The sequence below is a fragment of the Mandrillus leucophaeus genome, unplaced genomic scaffold (assembly GCF_000951045.1).
Source record: "Mandrillus leucophaeus isolate KB7577 unplaced genomic scaffold, Mleu.le_1.0 Scaffold1066, whole genome shotgun sequence".
Lineage (NCBI taxonomy): Eukaryota > Metazoa > Chordata > Mammalia > Primates > Cercopithecidae > Mandrillus > Mandrillus leucophaeus.
In genome coordinates this window covers 568,417-586,777 of record NW_012098832.1, presented here as the reverse complement: position 1 = coordinate 586,777, position 18,361 = coordinate 568,417, and the positions used below count along the sequence as shown (strand labels likewise).

Genomic DNA, 18,361 nt, shown 5'->3' with positions numbered 1-18,361 from the left:
AGAATAATTTCAAGAGTAAAGTCATAAAGATTGTTCAAATACTTCTTTTTAAAAACAAGTTGCTTTTAAAAACATTTAAGCAGAAGCCTTACGCTGAAAAGGCATTTGTAGAAGTGTAGTCTCTTATTACTCTCTATTACTACTTACTAACAGTTGCTTTAGAAAATGTTGTACTGAACTATATTGGAGTAGAGTCATATCAATTAATTCAAAAACCCTTTGGCACATAGACCAGGTGATCTGCTTTTTGATAAAAGTAATAGAGTGGAATTCATTATTGTGGCTCTACCACTTAGTACAAACACCACAAAACGTGAAACAGAAAAAATAAACAAGTGTGTGGCTGTCAGCAGAGCCAAGACAACTTTGGAAACTAAAGAACATCAGCTCTCTTGGCAATGGAGAGTAGTTTCATATTCCAGCTGGAAATATGACTTAATGAAAGACCCTATCATACTCCACAGACAATATCAACAGATAGTTGCATCAACACCAAAGAAATTCTAAACCAATAGTAGAGGCAGAGAGGATATTTAATTGGGATACTGAAGCTTCTGTGCCTGTAAGGGCAGGCTTCTTCAAGGCCCCTTCAGAAACAGCACACACTGTACACCCTGAGAGCTTCCATTTTCAGCTCAGCAGCACACATGAACATTCACCTTAGGGTAGGTCACACCGTTACACTACAAAAATAAGTCATCTCCGCGGCACAATGGTCCTCATCAGAAATGATTTCAATATCGTATTAGTAAATTTAGCCATTTACTCTGTAATAGAAAATTCATAATAAAATATCAAATATATTTATCACAACCAGAATGGTCTTCACTAAGACCCACCTGTTGCGCCCAGAGTCTCGGAAGCCTTTAGCAAATGGATTCCTATCTATCTTCAGGCGAGTAATCTGCAGAGTAGAAAAAATATATATCAAATCTTATATAAATGTCAAGCAAGGTTTTTACTTGGTTGCAAAACTACAATGACTAAAAAAGTAACTGTTAGAGGACTCTATTGTATACCCCTCTTTTATTCCCCAAGTATTTTAATATCCTAGCAGTAAAGCTAAGGAAAATTTCAGAAATCATCTAAAAAATTGATCTGCTCTAAAAAAGATACTTCACTCCTTTTCAATCTGCATTAATAGATATGTTAGTTTTGTTTTTTAATATTCCTGGAAAAGGAGATTCTGAATCATCTGTTGGTAACTTGCCCTATAACTGACAATTCCCTCTCCCAATTGAAGTTCTTCCCTTTAACCCTGAGATGTGGTTTAATCCTGTTTCTCTCTCAATAAAGGTAATGAGGAATAACTAGTATCCAACTTCTATTTAACAGCCATTGAAATGTTGTTAAGCTTCTACACAGCTTTCTCTTCTTCAAAATTAGGTAATAATATGCACACTCCTTTAATTTTCTGCCTCTGTATTTTTCTTTGTCTCTCGTTTAATATTCTTTGTGGCTCTTATCTGAAAGTTTTATTATTTTATCTGTGGAGTCCTAACCTGGTCAGAGCACTACAGTGAATGTCTAAGCAGAGGTAACCACTACTTGAAGGTTCTAATGACATCAAATCTCATACTGAATGGAGTAAAAATAAATGATGCTTTCATTTTAACTTTCTTTCAAAATAAATTGTATTGTGTTATACTGAGGTACACAACATACTATGAGATATGCATAGGTAGTGAAATGGTTCCTATATATGACGTTTTAGTTTTAACAAGAGTTCTAATTTGTTGACTCATAACCAGCTTTTTGCCCACTAAGACACCACGATTTAGGGGGAAAATTTTTACAAATGGTTTAATCATCTCCATTAATAGTTTTTTTTTTAGTTATGACATCCTGAACTTGACACTAATAAATACCATCCCATCTGCGTATTACCAGATCTCTACTTTGCCCAGAGGAATTAACAGCCTATTTTCTAAGAGACACATCATGTTTTGGCTTCTAAATTCCTGGGCTTAATGAATTCTACAAAGTTAATGAACATACTTCTAATTGCACCATCTTGGCTAAGGACAAAAACTGTTGGATAAAAGTCATCTGCAGTCCCCCTACATTGCCTGTGCATACTCTCCATTTGGCCATGCAACACTTAAGACATATGTGTTCCATATGATGTTATATTAGTATGTGGATAAAACTACATTATAAATGATATAATGAAAAGGTTTGCTAATTAAGTCATCATGTCTGCCACTCTGTCATTGAAACAATTCTTCTTTACAGATCAATATAGCTCAATTTTCTGTTTATTTTAATAATGTTTAAAAATCATTAAGTAATGTAAATGTTCATTTAAAATATTGTTTTTTAAAAAGTACAGATTTATATAATGGTGCCCTGTTAAAACAGAGATATAACACAATTGCTGCTATCATCATTTTTATTACTAACATATGTATTGAGTGCATAAAATGTACACTGTGCTTAGCTTTATGCATACTACTCATTTAATTACTAGAGCAACTTATATATAGCTATCATCTCAGTTTTGTGTTTTATTTTAAACTGAAGCTTAAGTAAGCCAGGACCACAGGCTGCAGAGCTCATGCTATTAACCACTAATCTGCTTACAATGTTCCGTTAAGTTCTTAAAAGTTCTTAGTAGCCAGGAAACTAAAAAGTAAATATGATTGCATGTTATCATTATCAATTTCCCCTCTAATCTGTCCATCATCTTAATCAACTTCTCAATGTTAATTAATTTGTGTTAGTCACAACATGTGCCAAAACTGCACTTACTATACCACTGAGGGTGGAAGAAAATATAGAAAGAGCACAGTTAATTTGTGTGTGAGAGAGAGACAAAAAAAGAGGAAGAGAGACAGAAAAAGAGACGACGAATTGAGATTGTTAAAAGAATACTAAACGCCTCTGCTATTTTCTCATGTGTTACTTTTTCCCCCAAAAAATCATTTTGTGTCCCTCATACATTTTAATATATAAAATATATATAAATTTTAATATAGAGATGAGGTTTTGCCATGTTGCCCAAACAGTCTACACACCTTGGCCTCCCAGGGTGCTAGGGTGACAGGCATGAGCCACCACACCCAGCTGAGGATGAATGTATTTTCAAATCCTTTGCTTATTTTATAATTGGAATATTTGTCTTAAAGTTTTCTTTATTAAAGAAATTCTTTTGCCGGGCGCGGTGGCTCACGTCTGTAATCCCAGCACTTTGGGAGGCCAAAGCAGGCGAATCATGAGGTTAGGAGTTCAAGACCAGCCTGACCAACATGGCGAAACCCTGTCTCTACTAAAAATACAAAAATTAACTGGGTGTGGTGATGCACGCTTGTAATCCCAGCTACTCAGGAGGCTGAGGCAGGAGAATTGCTTGAACCTGGGAGACAGAGGTTGCAGTGAGCCAAGTTCATACCACTCAACAGAGTGAGACTCCGTCTCTAAAAAATAAAACATTTTTTTGTTGTCTATATAAATTTATGAAGTATAAGTGTAATTTTGTTACATGGATATATTGCATAGTGGTGAAGTCAAGGCTTTTAGTGTATCTATCACCAGACTAGCATACATTGTACTTATGAAGTAATTTCATCTTCCATACCTCTCCCACCTCTCCACCTTTCCAAGTCTCCATTGTCTATCATTCCACACTCTACCTCCATGTATATATATTATTTAGCTTCCACTTAGGAGAAGATGCAGTATTTTTCTGTATCTCAGTTGTTTCACACAAGATAATTGTTGTTGAGTTGTGTTTTATATTATATATATATATGCTGTCTCTTATACACATCTAGATGTGTATAAGAGACAGATGTTACATATAACACATTAAATATGCTATATTAAATCTATTATGCTTGCTTCAGCAGCACATATGCTAAAATTGAAACCAAACAGAGAAGATTAGCATGGTCCCTGTACAAAGATGATACACAAATTCATGAAGCATTCTATAAATATATATAAAATATTGAATATATTTCAACATATTATTAAATATATTACATTAACTATATTTTACATATTTTTGAATATACTAATATATCTGATAATCTAGTAGATATATTAATGTATTAATAAATATGCATTACATATATTTTAATATATTATTAAATATATTATCTATGGACCTTTAAAAAATAACATTTCATGTTCCTTCCTAAAAGCTTATAAAAGAGTGGCAACATGAGTGTGAGAGGACAGGACAGCTTCGGTTGTGAGACTGATGTCTCCATACGGATAAGAGCCATTGAGCTTCTCAGCCCAAAGAACACATGGGATAGGATCTAAATCTTCTAAGAAGCTTTATAACAACAGAAACCACAACAGAGAGATTTAAAAGCCTTAAATTTGTAATTGAAATGTATATAAATGTAAAGAGAAATGGAGACCTAAAACAATTCTGCTGACCACTGAAATTAAAGGAAAAAAAAAAAAATCTACCACAGGCCACATTGGCTTATATTACATGGATATTTCTTATGAAAACCAGCTGGAATTCCAGCATGGATTACATATTGCCTCTGATTCAATTCTCCACCTAACTGACCCATATAAACATAGCCTTAGAGAAATATATACGTTTACCCATATAGAAAGGAAATATTTCACTTCTCAAACTATTTCTAACTTTATGAAATGATTATTCCACCATTGCTGATCTCTCAGACTATAAGCATGTTTATCATCTTCTATCACAATTAAAGCATATCTTGAAAGAAAGAGACCTTTGGATATGTACCAAAATGACTATACAGGATGTTTCTGAAATATTTTTAGAATATAGTTTAAAAATAAAGTGAGCTATCAAGTCGTGTGCTCTATGATACAATTCATTTTTAATATTTTACATGTCTATTTTTTAGGCAATAAAAATACATTCTAATTTTAATTATGATATCATAATTCAATAGCTCAAAATGGAAAGTAAACCTACACTGTCGGTCATGAGACATGGTTTGTCTAAAGAAGTCAACATTAGAGCAGCCTTACTTGGAAAATCATGGATAAAGAACTGTTATTCACATACATACACTTTGAATGTCATATATGGCAAATGCTTTATGCTAATTCATAACATTTAGAGTGAGAAGGATACCTAACTTCCTCTCTTCACCCAAAATGAAAAGTCCACAAAGATACCAATTCTGAGAACAATACCTGCTGATTCTGATAGGCAGTGACAGTTGTGAAGACAGTTTCTGGAAAGGAGAATGCCTTTACTCCCTCCCCGGATGGAACAGGCTTGATGGGAGAAAGATCGTCTCCACAGTCTTTACGGATGACGTGCACTCGTGGTTGGTATTTGTGCATAGAATGAAGAATAATCTGTATCAAAGAAGGAAAAGCCAAATTTATCAGGAGCCTCTGCCCAATCTCAACACCATGACAAAATATTTAATGTGTATAATCAATTCTGATTGGAAAGGTGTCAATTTAATAAGATATATCAGAACTGGAGAAGGAAGGATGCAGAGGTGTCAATTTAATAAGATATATCAGAACTGGAGAAGGAAAGCTAAGAAGTTATTTGTAAAATGTACATAAAAATACAAAATAAAAAGCACTATTTTAGTGAAACCCTGTGTACAACCATGTGAACTTAACATCAAATTTTCTGTTGCTAAAAACACAGGAATAAATTAATAAGCATTTTATTTATAATGAGCCCAATGGAGCACAGAGTCCAAACCAATAAAACTACAAACGAGACTGAAATCATCATTTAAATTGTACCACACCCATCCCCTAAAAGATAAGTATTCCCAGACAAGCTTTTTTTTTCAGAGGAAATGTTTCCCCAATTCGTGACTACATATGTCTATTCAAGGGCAAAGGGAATTTTAAGGACACTCCAGCATCTGTTTTTTGTGTGGCTCACAAAGTTTCTAGTTTGCTGGGAGCACCCAGTGTCTGTGCCTCTATCACAATGAGGCTTCCATTACTCAGACTGCAGAGAACAGAAAAGCTGGCCCTCTCAGATGCTGCTGGGGAAATCTGATAATAGGGTTTAACTACCTTCTACCCAATGATTCCACATCTGAGAATTTATCCTAAGGAAGTATTACAAATTCAGAAAAGCTTTTCATGTACAAAGATGGGTATCACATTATTTATAACAGTAGAAAAATTATAAGCCATTTACATATCCAACATGAGTAAATTACTTAGGTGAATGAAATCCACACAATGAAATACAGCATTATTTTGTTTTACCATGTAATAAAATAATACTTTTAAAATCTTAAATTTAAAAAATCACCTAAATTATTTATAAGCTTGTTACAACTACATGAAAATAGAGTAAAAATGACCCATAGAAAGATATAAACAGTGATTGCTCTAGATGATGGAATTGTGAGTGAATTTTTTCTTCTTTATATATTCTATGCTTTCAAGGCTGATGGGGTAGGGTGAAGAAACAGCTTCATCCAATGGGATTTTCTGTTTGCTGCTGGGATTCCATATTCAGGTATTCATTAAGGAGTTTCCTTAAGAAACCTGTATCTTTCCTGAGCTATAAGATTTGAATTCAATTTCTGAGCCATTATGAATTTATAGAACAAAGGTTCACAGAAAACTCTTAGGGAAATGCAGTGGTTGGCCTGCCTTGTGTTTAGGATGTGGGCAGTTTAATAAGACACATTCAGAATATTTGGTCAGCCCAAACACAGATTGTCCTATATCTGGAAAGTGTGTTTGCTGCCACAAGAAGATTCTTTACTTTCTGGCAGCAACCAGCACTGTGGCCAAGATTTTTTTTTTTTTAACCCTGCAGTTTTCCTTCTGTCCGTGAAAGAAATGCCTAGATAGCACATGATCATGCCGACCAGACACACTAAAGGAGGAAGCATGAGTGTGAGGAAAGGACAACAGGGAAAATAACCCTCACCATGCAAATCTGCATGCAAATCTGCAATCTCAGGAAAATGGAGACACATGCAAATCTGCAATCTCAGGAAAATTCTCTTTCTAGAATTCCAGAAATTCTGGAAATTTCTCTTTGCTCTATGTAAAGGGAAGAATTTTAATGATCTATTAGTGACTTATGAAATCAACATAAAGGGTTGCAACAAGAAATTTTTTTAATAAATAAAAGTACAAAATAAAGTAGAAAATAAAATGTATATCTTGATGTGTGTAAAAACACAGAAGCAACATTTAATTATAATGGTTCTAGTGATCAGCCACTCTAAACAGATTTTTAGTGAATATAGAATATTTTTATTCTCATTTCTTTTGTATATTACCTGAGTAATATGTTCACTAATCCTCATTTAAAAAGGTATAATCGGCCAGGCATGGTGGCTCATGCCTGTAATCCCAGCACTTTGGGAGGCTGAGGTAGGTGGATCACGAGGTCAAGAAATCGAGACCATCCTGGCCAACATGGTGAAACTCTGTCTCTATTAAAACCACAAAAAATTAGCTGGGCGTGGTGGCACGTGCATGTAGTCCCAGCTACTTGGGAAGCTGAGGCAGGAGAATTGTTTGAACCTGGGAGGCAGAGGTTGCAGTGAGCCGAGATAGCGCCACTGCACTCCAGTCTGACGACAGAGCGAGATTCCATCTCAAAAAAAAAAAGGTATAATCTAAATCTAAATTTATGTTCTTGGAAGCATAATATCTCAGCAGGGTTGAAAGGTATCTTGCAGACATGTGGACCCAGTAGATATTATTTTTCATAACTATATTAGGAAAAAGGAGTAGGCAAGATGGATTCTGAGGTCTGTTTACCGCCCTCTAATTAGTGGTGCCTCCCTTCCCTGTTTGATATGCAGGGTTCTATGTGACATTACCTTAGATATATTTAAGTCTGAAAAAACTGACATTAATACTCCAATTTATAGATAGAAAACTAAGGTCTGCATAAGCAAGAGACTTCTGAATCCTCAAGGCTGAACCTGGAAGCTGGGTCCCCTGGCCCATGGCTTGTCCTCTCACCACCACATTCATGTGCATTCATTATGAATTCATATTTTGTGGGCAGGCATAATCACAGGGCCAGGCCCAGCAAAGGAAACTCAAAAAAGGGTCTCAGCCTATAGAAGCAGTTAATTAAGCCCCATCTGGTGTCTCATCAGTTAACGTACCTTTTAACATACTCTTTTAATATAAATATAAAACAGCAAATGACCAATCATGTCATAGCAACCATTAATGTTAACTCTGCTTTCCCTCTCCCTCTTTATTTCTTAATTAATTTATCTCATTAGAAAGTGATATTCACTTGATATTTTGGGGAGCAGTGGAGTTTAAGGGAGAACTCTTCCTCTTCTCCAAGCTAAGAAACAAAATGCCACTGGTAAGCTAAACAACAAGGGACAAAACAGTGACATTTATAAACTCCCAGGGAGAATTAGCATATCTTTTAGATACAAATTTCTAAGCAGAAGAAAAACTGGAGAAAAGTTACTTTACATTAAACAAACAAAAATAAATGCATAGCCAATTTCAGAAGATTGGACTGAGTTGTAATTAAAGAAACAAAGATTCATTTGGGTTTCTTTTTACTAGTCAATGAAAAGCAGGTTCTTGTTTTATGAGGACTGTTCTCTCTAGCAGATTTCTCCATATAGTTATAAATATTTTAAAGTTACTTTTCAAAATATCCTTACCATATTTCAAAAAAGACTTCAAGTGGGGTATATTGGAGTAGGATACATAAATGGCTGATGTATGTCTTGTTTGCATGTTAAGGAGCAACTATCAATAGTAATCTGAAGATTGCTCAAGAAAAATAATATGCATTCAGTATTATCTACAAGAATTTTGTGTATCCCTGGAATTTTTTAGATACGGAGAAACAAGCCTCAGTTCTTCTTTGTACGATACCATTAGATGCTTTTTAATGTCTCATGTGGTCCTAGGTCCAGTTAAAGCACTGCAAGGATTTGATTCCTGCAATCATTTTGTGCTAGATGAATAAAAGTCCCAGGTCTATATGGAGTTCTCAAGTCACTATGCTGCACAGTTGCACAGATTTGGCAGAGTAAAAGTAGGAATTGAGAAGAGAAATAAAAGCAATTTAGAAAGCAAGCTAGGAAATCACCTCTCATTTGAGTCTACAGCTTTACTAATTAGAGATCAGTGTTGACTTCTTTTGGAATTGGGGGCTCTGGGGTGGGCAGGGGCACAGGGATGAACTATTTGATTAACTATCAAACTTATAATCATGAATGCTCAACAAAATTTTGCTTATTTAATAGAGCAAATAGAATTAGGAGAACCACTGGTCTTATAAACAAGAAGACCACAATGATATGATGCCCATCTCCAAAACAGAAATAATTCTATGTGATGTGCAATGTTCAATGCTCTCTGATCTGTTCAGAAGGATTATTTTCTCTTGGGTTTAGCTAGTATTACAGTCACACAAGTCCATAAATACAAACTGCATTCACAGTACAGGCTAATACACATTTTTCTACTCTAAGGACACCTAGATTTGTGTCAAAAAGAAGCATAATATTGTATATTTCTCATCCGATGAGTCGAAAGAGCCTGAGATCTCACAGACAGGCAACTGTGTCTAGTCTTACAGGATAGCTCAATAAGAAAACACTCCCTACTGACTGGAATTTTTCCAGATGACCTCAATTCACATGATGTAATAAGTCAATCAAAGGACCAATGAGAAACAGATAACAAAAACGTTGCTCCCTACATTTTTTGGTAACACCACGTACTGATTCACTTTAAATGGTAGGAGTCAAGGCTATAACAATGGATCACAAACTCCGTAGCAAGGTAGGCTTCTTTTTGTTTTACGCATTATGCTGTATATAGTGGACTCTTTACAGATAAGTACTTTCGAGTTCATCAGTTCATTTGGTTCACCCTAAGTTCTCTGATTCCAATATATATAACCCATTAGAAAATCAAGCCTCAGAGAGTGAAAGTGACTTGCCCACAAACACAAATGGGTCATACCTCTAAGCCATTGCAAGGTCCTTCCCCCAGGGAGACCTCCGCAATCTCCCCTATAACATGCTGCTTCCACACCTGATTCTCAAGGAGAAGCGAGAAAGAGTGAAGGCATCAGTATCACTGAGTCCTCAGCAGCTGGGAGTACAGGTCCTCCCACAGGCCCCACTGTGGCTGTCTGGCCAAGCTTCCTTCCAAAGCACCACAGCACCATGGGTACAAATCCTTATGAGGCTTAAGGTACACCACTACCTGTTAAATGTCTTCTAATTTTTAATAAAAATGCTGATCTAAATGTTTTCCTTCAGATGGAAAATTCCAGAGGAATTGGGAAACATGTACATGATGGGAAGGAATTACCCTACTCAAGCATACTAACCCCTCTGCACATGGGTAGCTCAAGGAACAGTCTTGATTTGTATAAAAGCCAGCATAAAGCTGGCTATGGATTCACCAAGGATCAGGCAGACATTAAGGTCTTCAAAACATTCAAAGATTAGCTGTGGAGTGGTGGAACATTTCCACTCTGGAATTTCACCACTATTCCTCTCCAAATAATTCATGATATTTGAACAACTGAAAAGTCACTTTGGGGAAAACCTCAATGTCACATCATCTCATGTCTCATGTGCTCCTACGTCCAGTCAAAGCACTGCAAAGATTTGATTCCTGCCATCATTTTGTGTTAAATTAATAAAGTCCCAGGTCTCCAAGGAGTTCTCAAGTCACTATGCTGCACACTTGCACAGATCTGGCAGAGTAAAACTGGAACTGAGAAGGAAAAAAAAAAAAGCCATTTAGAAAGCAAGCTAGAAAATCACCTCTGATTTGAGTCTATAGCTTTACTAATTAGAGATCAGCGTTACTTCTTTTGGAATTGAGGACTGAGGGTGGACAGGGGTAGAGGGGATGAACCTCAACTACGTTTAAGGGTAGAGCGGTAAGTTCCCAAGACATCAGTGCATCAACAAAGGGACGTTTGAATTAGAAAGTCCTACCATAACAATACTACTGTCTTCTTATACCCTGAACACAATCAACAACAGAATTAGAAACAAATTCCTAATATTTAATCTAGCCTCATTTAGGGTCATCAAGCTGAGTAATTAAACAGATTCTTGCTTCACAAAGCCTTTCTCATCTTTTCTGGCTGGAATACGGTGACACTGGCATCTGTACTTCTCTGAGCTGGCAGGACGATAATCTGTGTGCACGGCTTCTTCTCTCCCCACCTAGGCTAGAAACTCACAGAAAGCAGAGATCATGGCTTTTATCTTATTTTTTATTTGTTGAAGCAGAGTCTTACTCTGTCACCTGGGTTGGAGTGTAGTGGCATGATCTCAACTCACTACAACCTCTGCCTCCCGGGTTCAAGTGATTCTCCTGCCTCAGCCTCCCGAGTAGCTGAACTACAGGCAACCACCACCATGCCTGGTTAATTTTTGTATTTTTAGTTGAGACAGGGTTTCATCATGTTGGCCAGCCTGGTCTCAAACTCCTGACCTCAGGTGATCCGCCTGCCTCAGCCTCCCAAAGTGCTGGGATTACAGGCATGAGCCACCATGCCCAGGTCAAGCCACCGTGCCCAGCTTTGTATCTTTTACCACACTGGATAACATCTTCAGAAGTATGTTTTCTAAATGAATAATGGAAAAGGGCACTTTCCCTCCTACTTCTCCTCTAGTATCAAGTAATACGTATGTACATTTTTACCATTACCAAAGGCAATTCACTTGCTTCCAGATTGCACAGATACATCTCTCTCCCTGCTCCCCACATGTTAATGTACCTCTATTTATTCAACTAGTACATTCTGCTACAACTTTAAAGGAAAATTTTCAGCAGTTAGACAATATACATCTCTATGTTTTACCTATTTTCTGCTATGTTTATTTCCCTAATAGTAAAATATTATAATTATTTCGGTTTAAGTAACTGAATTTCAATTTGTAATCTATTATTTTGTGTTGTAAACAAATGCTGTGTGACAGTTAATCTTATGTGTCAAATTGGCTATGCCACAGTACCCAGATATTTGGTCAAACACCAGTCTAGATGTTGCTGCCAAGGTACTTTTTAGATGAGATCAACATTTAAATCAGCAGACTTTTGAGAAAAGTGGACTACCCTCCATAACGTGGGTAGGCTTCATTCAACCAGTTGAAGACCGTATGAGAAAACAGACTGAGATCCCAGAGGAAGGGGGAATTCTATTACAAAACTACCTTCACACTCAAGCTGCAACATCATTTCTTCCCTAGGTCTCCATTTGGCTGTGCAGATTTCGGACTTGTCAGGACCCAAATTTTCCTGGTAAGTTCCTTAAAATAAATTGCTCTCTCTGTCTCTGTTTCTCTCTCTTTTTTTTTTTTCTCTCTCTCTCTCCACACACACACACACATCCTATTTTCTGAAGAATGCTGTTTTAAATAAAGTCTACTGAAATCATAAAGTTAGTATCACACAGGTTGATAAATTACTAGATCTACATCTAATATTTGGTACATCAGATATTGAATAGAAAACCAGTAATTCGAACTGAAAGAATTAGAACTGTAAAATGACTATATTGATTTAAATTATTAAGAAGCTTATACCTTATACATGATGGCATATAGTTTTTATCACCACTTATCTCTTTAGAGCATATGTTTTTTAAACTGTAGAACTCACGAGAAAAGGTAGTGTACTTAAGGTTTTGATAACAAGTAATGCTAAAGACATTAAGTCTAAAATGTTCTATTCCAAAAATGTCCTTCAGTGAATGTGCTGAGCATATTTCACAGTCAGCTGCCTCAGTGACACAGAAGAAACCAGTGTTATTTCACTGAATTCCTGTGAAAAATAGTTACAACTGTGTTAAACTGTAAAAATAAGGAATAAAAATAAGGAGAGTGAAGAAGTAATGCACTAAAATATAGGACATGAAGTTGGGTGCAGAAAAGAAATCTACTATGTTACTTTTTTATTTCTACTTTAAGTCATAAAAGGCAACAACCAAGAAATAAAAACACTGGCAGTGTGAGATCTTACTAGTTACATCTTAAAACTCCACCTACTGCATTTGTATCACAGTGAAATTTATACTGGAATGTTTTCATTAAGGTCAATTTCTTAAGATACTGTTTGGCAACTTCCAAATCATATCCTGTCATCACTATATTACTAGTTTATGACAACGTGCATTTTGTTTTAAAAGATATTCTCATAAATATGCTATCTTTATATCACTCCTTTAAGAAATAAACAAGTTGATATTTCTTTTATGTATGACATATTCTTCGAAAGGCATTTTAATCCTGCCTTAATCAAAACTCTCTTAAATAACATAAACCTAATTTTAAAAATGCTGGCTTTGAACAGAAATCAGCAAGTATCCAGTTACGTATTTATTAACATAATAGTGTAGAAATCTTGCCTGGGAAGAATACTGCATAAAAATTACTAAGGTGTTAAAAATGACTGCATTATTGGAATGACTGAACTTTGATTTATGTATCATGTTTCAGCAGTTTTAAGAATAAAAGGAATGACTGTTGCAACATTTTGACACATTAGATGTCATTACAAAACAACTGGAAACTTGCAGATGGAACACACAAACAGCATAAGCTTAGGCAATTACTGAGAAGCAATGAGTCTCCGCTGACAAAGAGCTGGATGCAGGCAGGACACAATAAATCATTATCCTTATTAACCCAACTCCAAAGTGTTCATATTCACAGTATAATAATTAACACCTCATGAGATTTCACACAAATATTTTGCCTAAGAACATCTCTGCTTCCAGTACTTTCCTTCCAATAAAAATGCAGTACCTAGTTTTAACCTATTAAATGCCCCATAGGATAACTCAGGCAACAGGCACAGTCTATGCCAATATAAACTTGATTTTGCACAGATTATGTACATACTAATCAATCAGGCAATGAACATTATGATCTTAGAACCATCCATTTCCTTCAGTCAGGCACAGTGTAGATGTGGCTGTGCCATCTATAGATGCAATAAAGAGGCCATCTACTCACATGGCCTTGGTCATCCAGTTCATTGTTGGTGAGCTTCAGCTTGTCAAAGCTGATCACTTGTCTCATCCAAGTCTCCCCCGAGGCAGGCGAGTCTGGATGAATGTACACTCGGGGTGGCACAGGGGAGTCAGCATTACCTGCCACCATCCACTTTGAGCTGTGGTAAACATACCTAGAAGGCAATGACCAGGCGTTCAGTATACTGTTTGTACCTTGGAATGTCCAACTCAGTAGAATCAGACAAAATGTGTGCCTCTTTTGTTTCAGGTTTAAAATAAATCAATTTCCTCTTTACACTAAAAATGAGATTTCAAGTGCTTTTCAAAACCTTTCTAAGGCAGCAGTGGCCTGCTGACAATTCAGACTAAGGGGCGTGTTAAGGGCTTCGTGAAAAATATGTACACTATCACCACCATAAATGCAAGTATCTTCATTCTTATGAATGACACTTATTCACCTGTGACATTCCAACTCTGATATTTTCCATTTTTCTTCTGAATATTCCATCAACATGAAAAAACAAATAGCTTGTCAAGCTCACCTTTAAGTAAATCTCAAAAATACTTGAGAGTTACATTTCAAAGTGTCCCACTTCCTTCAAGATTGCTTCCCATGTTAGACTATGTTCAGGCTTATGGAACAGACAGTAGAAAGGCAAGAGGAAATAGTCAGAAATTCTAGAAACTTTTATTTTAATAGGAAAAAATGTTTTATCTGTTATCATTTGGTATTTTTTGCAATACTATGACACTATATATTGAGGTATATATTGAGGACAAAGTATTTGGTTTAATTGGAACATTCTGTATTATCTGTATTATCATAAAATGTAGGCCCTTATTCATCTCCTATATTTCTTTCCTGAGCCTTTTAAAAAAATTCTTTCAAATCATTTTCAAATATTACTAATCAAAAAATAAATCAAACTTTGAAAATAATGGTATATCTAATTAATATTACTTTTCTAATTAGGAAACAAAACATCCTATTCTATTTCTTTATATGACAAATATATTGACTCAGTAAGAATAATACATTTAAATAACAATGCCTCAAGAAATATTAATATTTAACTATATTAAGATTACCATTTAATAATTTAAAATAAGCTAATTAAAAAATTAGAAACTAGTATAACAATGAAGAAAAAAATTATAAAATAAAATTCTATACTTAGATATTTTCCTTCCATTTATGTTAAGATTAGCATACAATTTAAAGTCGTAATTTGCAAATAGTCTCAGAAAAGTCTACCTGTGTTATATACACGTTTCTTTTTATGAGAGTATAAAATATTTCAGAACATCTCTGATGAGGCCCTTTGTTTCAATTATCCCTCACATAGTTCATTTTGGGCTCAATACACCTTCTAGTCTTTCATTTCTTTTCTTGGGAAAAAAATATGTAATCATAAAATTAGGGATACTCTTTTAGAAATCTTCCTTTAGGCCAGGGACTGTGGCTTATGCCTGTAATCCAGCACTTTGGGAGGCTGAGGTAGGCGGATCATGAGTTCAGGAGTTCAAGACCAGCCTGGTCAACATAGTGAGACCCCGTCTCTACTAAAAATACAAAATATTAGCCGGGCATGGTAGCAGGCACCTGTGATCCCAGCTATTGGGGAGGCTGATGCAGGAGAATGGCTTGAACCTGGGAAGCGGAGGTTGCAGTGAGCCGAGATCACGCCATTGCACTCCAGCCTGGGCAACAGAGCAAGACTCCATCAAAAAAAAAAAAAAAAGAAAAGAAAGAAAGAAAGAGAGAAACCTTTTTCTTTTAATTGGTATGATGTAATTTCAATAAGTTCCTAATTGTGGGCTTTTGTGAATATTAATTTTATATTCTAACAAGTGACAATAATTTTTAACTTGACCAAATACCACTCTAACATTAGAAAATGCGCCAAATTTTTTCCTAATGTTGCTGAAAACATTGATAAATGAAATGAAAATCTTAGAAATTCAAGAAAAATTACACTGTGGAAATGAATTGAGTTACTGCCAAAACAAATAGAGTAATATGCTCTAACAAAACCTTGAAAAAGTATGCAATTAGAATAGTCAAAACTCCACACCCACTGACAGAATAAAAGCTACAAGTTACACATTCTTTGTAAAACATTCTAAACACAACTAGTACAAATAAATTTCTTCCTGGGAAGCAATATAAGTGAAAACAAATTACGTTTTACAATTTGATCTTTTAAAACCTGGCATCATAATACTAATCTCTGAAATGTCTTTATTTCTATACAGTAAATTTGAATCAATTAAGTAAAATAAACCAACTGAAATGTAGGGAAGACATTGGGAAAACAAATAAGAGACAAACTTAGAAGAGAAAGAATAATTATTAAGCTTATTAAGAATTATATTATCTTCCTCAGCACAAAACCCCAGTTTAGAATATGGGTTTTAAATCAAGTATATTTAAATAATGAACTTTAATGTTTTCTAGCTTCTGTCATGTGGTAGAACATTTTAGCAAAACTCCCTAATGACTTATTTGATTAAAATAATATAACTTATACACAAAACAAATAATAAGACTGTCTTTTTTATTACCCCTTTTTGTAGTATTCCATGTGTCCACGGACTAATTAAAATCTGTGTACTTTTAGTAGGCTATTTCGAAAAAGCAATTCCTTAAATTGCTGAAGTGATAAAAACCAAATCTGATTTTGTTTAAAAACGTATTAAAAGCTCTGTCCCATACAACAACAACAACAAAAAGTGAGAAATGAAGACAAGCAAAATTTAAAACAGTATCTTCTAATCTTCCAAACACACAAAACGTCCTTATTTAAATGTTAATGTTTTTAACGCTTCAGAAAAATATAAAGCATTGTCACTGAAAATTGCTGATTTGTTTTCTTGCAGAAAAAAACAAAAAGAGTAAAGACTGGTTTGAAACTGAAGAACATGTATATTTTCAAAATTTACTTGATCTTTACATAAATACGTTCCCTTTCAAAATCCAAATATTAAAAGTTTTTAAAAGTTACTATAACACAAACCAAAAAAACAACAGAAAGGAAAAAATTTATTACTAGTTTAGTGATGTCCTAATATCACATAAATTATATGATTTTTATTTTTCTTACTTGTAGAAAACCTTAAATAATTTTCTGAAATTAAAAAACAGTCTACAAACATTGATGGTTTTGTATGTAACAAGATAAAGGAAATTTACATGACAAAAAGATCACGAAGAAATTATGACTTTCCATTTAATATAATTTATATCTGTAAACATTACATAACATTTCCTCTCAAAATTCGCATTGAAATGTAAGTCAATATAAAAGACACATTTAGTTTAGCAACACCAAATTATCCCCTTTTAAAAGTTCTCAATATTTGAAAACATTTCTGTGTCTACTAAAAACAAAACAAAAATTAAGTTTCCACATTTGCTGCAAGAAAAGGCACCATCTGGGCCGCTGGCACCCATGGGCGTTAAAGTACGGATCTGGAAATTCTACAGACTTCTGGAAACAAAGATCACAGTCCTCACAGATCAAACAGGCACTAGCCTGCAAAATCCTAGTGGTTTTTTTTTTTTTTTTTTTAATCGTTCAGTATCTAATCACTGTACCTGTATCTTTTGTTGTCCACTGGTACAATATCCATGGCAATGTAATATTGCTGGTGAGGATCTAATCCAGAGATCTTCACTCTCATTGCTGGAAACATGCGCCTATTTAAAAAGGCGAAGAGAAAGAGGGTTTGGGGTTTCTGGTTGTGACTAAGGATGGTGACTGAACAAGCAAAGAAACCTCTTGGATCTGTATTTTTAATATGGATAAATTTATAGTATTCACTTTGCCAATGTAATTCAAGGAGTCGGGACATAGAACATATCAAAACTGATATTTTTAAATGTAATTTGTTACGCCCTGTGTACATGTGTTCTGTGTTTACTGAAATGTCAGTATAGCTAAAAGTAAAAGAATTTTACACTGAGGGAGTAATGGCGCAAAAGAAAGCATCTTATTTTTTAAACAAAATCAATAAGCATATTTACTTTAGTAATACGACTAGTAAAATGTAACAAATGGTAGAAATACAAAATTTGGATCTCTGAAAGTGATAAAATACATTATAATGTGAAATTTTTAAAGGGTTATAAAAAACCACAAGGAGCCAATGTGCCATGCTATAACCAAACAATATGTTCTTTATTGAGACAGGACTTCCTGTCTGCAGCATGGTAAAGGTGAAGTGCAAAAGTTGCTTTAAATTTGAAAGGTATAGTAAAACTTCTTTATTGAAAGCAGAAACTAAACACAATGTATATTTACCAAATCATTTCTTCCCCCGCCATACCATGAAAATGTTTTCTTACTTAACCACACTTACTCAAAACTTTGCTAATTAAAACAGATGAAAATTTGCATTTATCCTGGCTTCCCAAAGATGTATATC

General features: G+C 34.9%; 1 protein-coding gene across 1 annotated transcript in view; it reads right to left on the bottom strand.

Annotated features, from left to right (window-relative positions):
* LOC105543184 (T-box transcription factor TBX18) overlaps window positions 1-18,361 on the bottom strand; it is a 35,134-nt gene that overhangs the window by 14,800 nt on the left and 1,973 nt on the right. Inside the window, exons 2-5 of the mRNA XM_011984985.1 lie at window positions 17,532-17,633; window positions 13,935-14,106; window positions 5,140-5,307; window positions 840-904 (exon numbers count right to left, since the gene is read on the bottom strand). Coding sequence (XP_011840375.1) covers window positions 840-904; window positions 5,140-5,307; window positions 13,935-14,106; window positions 17,532-17,633 — 507 coding nt within the window. The remainder of the gene's footprint in view (window positions 1-839; window positions 905-5,139; window positions 5,308-13,934; window positions 14,107-17,531; window positions 17,634-18,361) is intronic.